We start from the raw sequence: 6,235 nt of genomic DNA, 5'->3' as shown, positions 1-6,235 counted from the left end.
ATTCATACTCACACCGAAAACCAAAGTAAACAATTGAAATCACAGGAATTTCATCAAGGCAATTTTAGTGTGTATGGCCCCCACTTACCTGCATGCACTCCCGACAACATCTGGGTATGCTCCTGATGAGATAGTGGATGGTGTCCTGGGGTATCTCCTCCCTGACCTGGATCAGGGCATCAGACCATCCCCAGACCATCATTGTCCCACCACCAAACTGGTCATGCTGGATGATGTTGCAGGCAGCATAATGTTCACCACGGCCTCTCCAGACTCTTTCACGTCTGTCACATGCTCATTGGTGAAGAAAATGGGGCACCAATGGCTGACCTGCCAATTCTGGTGTTCTCTGGCGAATGCCAGTCGAGCTGCACGGTGCTGGACTGTGAGCAGAGGTCCCACTAGAGGACACCAGGCCCTCATACCACCCTCATGGAGTCTGTTTCTGACAGTTTGGTCAGAAACACGTTCCCCAGTAGCCTGCTGGGGGTCATTTTATAAGAGCTCTGACAGTGCTCCTTCTGTTCCTACTTGCACAAAGTTGCCAATTCCGGTCCTGCTGATGGCCCGTGACAAGGACACTAGAAAAACGCAAAACTAGAGAAGAATTAGTCAGGACGGATAAGGAGAGAACAATTGTCTGTGGCCACCACCTGCAAAACCATTCCCTTTTTGGGGGGTTGTCTTGCTGTTGACTCTTCAGTGCACCTGTTGTCACTTTCATTTGCACCAAAACAGGTGACATTGATTCAAAGTCGCTTATGCTTCCTAATTTGACAGACTGATATCCCTGATGTTTAATTGACTTGGTTTTATACTGTGATGATTTAAGTGTTAAGTTGTATGATATTTCATAATAATATGTTTGATTTCCCAATGTTCTTTTTCATCACAAGATCTATTTCATAATTTCATGGCATATTTCATAATTTCATGGCGTATGTCATCATTTAATGGCATATTTCAACATTTAATGCCCTACTTCAAAGCGTATTTCATAATTTCATGGTGTATGTCATAATTTCATGGCATATGTCACCATTTTAATGGCATATTTCAACATCTAATGCTGTATTTCAAAGCGTATTTCATGATCACAAGGGATATGTCAAGTGGGAGATATTTAGCCGCTTATAGGGTAATCTAATGACACTAGCTTCACCAACAGTTGCTCGTTTTTGGGACGTATTCATAGCAGACACTTTTCGCAGGGTTGTTACTTGCTAAACAAACAGCTCCAGATGGCGAATCACACTTCTTTCAGTGACACAACACACCTGTCTTGGCAGTGTATCTCGCGAAGGAAGCAAATGTGTGTTGCTTGTAGTGGAGAATAACAATAAAAATATGACATCCTGAGCTTTAGTTCGCTTGATATTCACTACACTGACAAGTAGTGCTGACGCAAGCAAAAGCTATCGACAGAGTCATCCAGATGATTTCCATCATACTGTCTAATATCGTTATGTATCCCGGGGGCATTCATGTTGGCTAATTGGCATGTCACTATTCTCAGTTATATATAGCTCCCCGATTGAAATAAACCAAACTTTTTCAATACAGTTGTGCTCAAAAGTTTGCATACCCTTAAAAATTGTATAATATATGTACCATTTGTAAAGAAAACATGAGTGAGCAGGCAAAACACATGTATTTTATTTCTTATGGGATTCACATTCAACTCTAAGTTATAACAGAATGCCACAATCATAAAACAAAACACGGCAACAACAAAAAGAATGAACTGACCCCTGTTCAAAAGCCTGCATACCCTTAGTTCTCAATACTGTGTATTGCCCCCTTTAGCATCATTGACAGCGTGCAGTCTTTTGTAATAGTTGTCTATGAGGCCCCGAATGCTTGCAGGTGGTATAGCTGAACCGCACGTTTGAGATCTCCCCAGAGAGGCTTGATGATATTAAGGTCAGGAGACTGTGATGGCCACTCCAGAACCTTCACCCTTTTCTGCTGTAACCACTGGAGGGTTAACTTGGCCCTGTTCATATGGTCATTGTCATGCTGGAAAGTCCAAGAGTGTCCCATGCACAGCTTTTGTGCAAAAGAATGCAAATTGTCTGCCAGTATTTTCTGATAACATGTTGCATGCAGCAGATTTTCGTTCAAGTATCATCATATTGTGCTCCTTGAAACAACCACACCGTCTTTTTCCAAAGCAGCCTATATTTCTCCTGAGGTTACCTGTTGTGACGGTGAGGTGACGGACAGCCTCGTCATCTCCCTCTTTTCCCGGTTTCCTTTCATCCTCAAACACATCCTGGACTTGTGTCATGTGTCTTGTCTCTAATCATCACTCACACCAGGTCCCAATTCAGTGTGTAAATGTTGCTCCTCTGCTCCCCTCATTTGTTGGTCATTGTTCCCTGTCGTTGTTTGCTCAAGTCAGTGGTAAGTGTCGTTTTGCTGCATAGCCAGCCCTTTGTTTTCATTTCGTGTTTGTTTAAGTGCTCATTGTTATTTTCTATTAAATATCTCCATCGACTGCCACTCTGCCTGCGCCTGCTTCCTTCCTCTCCACCACCACACCATTCGTGATACCTGTGTGTTTTTCTTTGTAACCCAAAGTATTCTTAATAAGTGATTGAGCAGTTCTGACTTGCATTTGCAAGGCTTTGGATATCTTGTTATATCCTTTTCCATCTTTATAAAGTTCCATTACCTTGTTACCCAGGTCTTCTGAGAGTTCTTTTCTGCTCCCCATGGCTCAGTATCTAGCCTGCTAAGTGCATCCAAGTGAGAGCTAACAAACTCATTGAATATTTTTACACAGACAATAGTTGCAATTTACAAAGCCACAGGGTTGGTAAATTCACCTTTAATGATAATTTTCACCTCTGTGTGTCACCTTGTGTGTCTTTAACAAGACAAAACATTAAAGGGTATGCACACTTTTGATCAGGCCCATTTGGGTGATTTCTGTTATCATTATGATTTAAAAAGGAGCCATACAACGGTGACAATAAATTACTTCATATGATCAGTAGCCATAAATAAAAATCAATATTTTTCTTTTTGCATGATCAGTCATTTACAAAATCAATGTCAAAATGTCACTATTTCTGCAAGGGTATGCAAACTTAGGAGCACAGTTTTGAACAGGTGTTTCCAGGTAGACAATCCAGTTTGAGTTCCCACAAGCAAGCTGTTGGTGAAACTAGTTTAGCTGGATTAGCGTATCAACAGCTACAGACCACCCACTTGATTGACATATCCCTTGTGATCATGAAATATGCTATGAAATGGAAATGTTTAATTAAATGATTATATATGCCATTAAATGAAAAACGCCCATAAATTATAAAATACACCATGAAACAATACTATGAAAAAGGCCATGATTTTATGAAAAACATCTTATGATGAAAAAAAAGATTGGGAAAAAACAATATATTATTATGAAATATGCCATTATTTAAAAAAGAGGCATTGTAAAAAGATTTCATAATGTGCCTTGTAAAATGACATTAATTTAATCAATTATTTAATAATTTATATATATATAATTTAATTTTGACTCCTTCAGTCCTCCATATTTTTGCCTTGTGTTCCTGGGGTAATAAAACCGTACCTGTCTTTGTGTCCTTGCTTTGCCCAGCTACAATACGCATCAGATATTTTAATTTATTTGATACAATTGCTTGAAAGCGATGATATTTCTGATTAATCTTAGAGAACTACTTCCTGGGTGTGGTCATTTACTTCGGATATGCCCCATTCTGTAGTTGAGATAAAGGGAATAAGTATGTTATAATTTTTTTATAGCAAATAAGAATAAAATGTTTGATGTTTAAAGTAATACATCAACCAAAAAGTATTGAGATACATTTTTAAATACAAGAACAAATGAGTTGAAAATGAATGCTAACAATTTTTTGCATTAAATCATTTTCATTGATAAGGACATTGCGATGAAACGCAATTTTTAATCTACCTTTGATTACAATACCTTGGCTTTTGCTCTCAATTATTTAGCCAGGAATTGAACCCCATTGAAAATCTGTGAGGAGACCTGAAGATCACATCACTAACACTCTTCATAAATCAGACTGGGTGAAATTGTCCAAATCCAGGAGTGCAAACTGATATAGACTTATGCAAGGAAACTCTAAGCTCTGTCTTTGTGCAAAACGTTATTCTAGAAAGTACTAAATAAAGAGTCTGAATGCTTAGGTAAATTTGATAATTCTGTTTTTTATTTGCAATACAATAGCACATAAAAAAAGTGTTTGCTTTGTCATTATCGGCTCCTTAATGTCTTCTTAAAACTAAACTACTCATGACAAATTATGATTATAAAATACGTTTTCCAATCAGCATACCCCTAAATAATTAGATGTCTTTAGGAAAATTTATAAACAGAAAGCTGTATGATCTTTTTTTTTTAACTCAAATTAAACACAAATTAAACACTTTTAGATTCTATACAGGACAACCTATTAATATACAGAATTATAGTACTGGTATTGTATAATATAAAATATAATATAGACATTACTGATGTTTGCCAGGTCCCTGAATCCAAATGTTCCGAATCATGCCTTCCGGGATTTGCAAAGAAAATATATAAGGTATTCTGCTGCTACAACTGCACAAAGTGTGAGGCGGGAACATTCAGCAATGAGCACAGTGAGTATGCTTTATTCCTTGCAGTTGGGGTTTAAAATCTATTTTAAAAAGTGTAATTCAATAAAAAAATGTGGAAACATGGCAATTTAATATATTTGAATTCAATACATTTCACAGACCTTGAAAACTGCTTGGAATGTCCTAATAAAACCTGGTCATTGAAAGGGTGGAATCATTGTGAACCAAGGAAGGAAACCTACTTCAAATGGAATGAACCTTTTGCCATTACATTGGTCACTTTTGCTGGGATAGGGATTCTACTTTTGTTTGCTGTGCTCATAATTTTTCTGATTGGTCGCCATAGCGCTGTAGTTAAAGTGGCTGGAGGCAAACTCTGTTTTTTGATGATGGGAGGTCTAGTCACTAGCTTTTGTGCTGTGATGCTGTTTGTAGGTAAACCCAATGAACAAATCTGCAGATCTCGTCAAACCTTGTATGGCCTTAGTTTTACATTGTGTGTCTCTTGCATCCTGGTAAAGGCGTATCGTACTTTTCTTGCCTTTCTTATGAACCAAAATAATATCCTTAAAAAGCTTTACAGGCCACCGATTATCATTGTTTGTGGAACAGCCATCCAAGCGCTTATATGCACTTTCTGGCTGATCTTTGATTCTCCTAAGCTTGAGATCCAGACTACGGATGACAGCATGGAAATTCTACTACAGTGCAACGAAGGGTCTAACTGGGGCTTTGGGTTTATGTTAGGTTATATCGTTCTGCTGGCCCTCATCTGTTTTATTTTGGCCCTGAAAGGCAGAAAGGTTCCAACACGATTCAATGAAACTGGCTACATCATTTTCAGTGTGGTCATTTATATATTTGTTTGGGTCTGTTTTATCCCCATTTACATCACTAAACTGCAGCAGCGCTCAGGTGTTCAGGCAGCTGCCATTGTTGTCTCCAACTTTGGCATCATTTTCTGCCACTTCATCCCCAAGTGCTACATGATACTTTGCAAAAATAAGAAGGACATCACAACTCAGGCATACAAAGATAGAGTGCGAATCTATTCCATCCAATCCACCAACTCAGAACTAAACAACGTATCATTGGACTCTGGGGAGGGGACCATGGAGTCAGATAATTGGGTAAGGAAGTCAAGAAATTCAGTAATCACCATCCATTCTTCAGATTCAAGAACAAACTTTATTGAGTTGTCACCTAACTCATTCAGCTCAGTTGAAACATTAAGAAAACTGGATAAGCTATGGAACTCCTCTTCAACTTTACGAAAAAGGACTCGCACACAATCCATTTGATTTTTGATTTTGAGAGTACAATTCTAACTAAAATGTATTTTGCACTCCTGAGCAACTTTGTTACAGTGAGGGATTTAATTTTTTGATCTCCTGCTGATTTTGTACGTTTGCCCACTGACAAAGAAATTATCAGTCTATAATTTTAATGGTAGGTTTATTTGAACAGTGAGAGACAGAATAACAACAAACAAATCCAGAAAAACAAATCCATGTCAACATTTTTATAAATTGATTTGCATTTTAATGAGTGAAATAAGTATTTGACCCCTCTGCAAAACAAGATTTAGTACTTGGTGGCAAAACCCTTGTTAGCAATCACAGAGGTCAAACGT

The 6,235-nt window shown here is 38.1% G+C and overlaps 1 protein-coding gene across 1 annotated transcript; it reads left to right on the top strand.

The window, feature by feature from the left end:
• The first annotated feature begins 3,724 nt into the window (after positions 1-3,724).
• On the top strand, positions 3,725-6,017 carry LOC109616650 (G-protein coupled receptor family C group 6 member A-like). The gene is made up of 3 exons (XM_034297447.1): positions 3,725-3,736; positions 4,527-4,644; positions 4,762-6,017. The coding sequence occupies exons 1-3, from the start codon at positions 3,725-3,727 to the stop codon at positions 5,901-5,903; spliced, it is 1,272 nt and encodes a 423-aa protein (XP_034153338.1). The 3' UTR covers positions 5,904-6,017.
• The last annotated feature ends 218 nt before the right edge of the window (positions 6,018-6,235 follow it).

This window comes from Esox lucius, chromosome 15 (assembly GCF_011004845.1).
Source record: "Esox lucius isolate fEsoLuc1 chromosome 15, fEsoLuc1.pri, whole genome shotgun sequence".
Classification (NCBI taxonomy): Eukaryota; Metazoa; Chordata; class Actinopteri; order Esociformes; family Esocidae; genus Esox; species Esox lucius.
The sequence above is the reverse complement of the archived record's forward strand: the minus strand, read 5'-3'. Positions and strand labels throughout refer to the sequence as shown.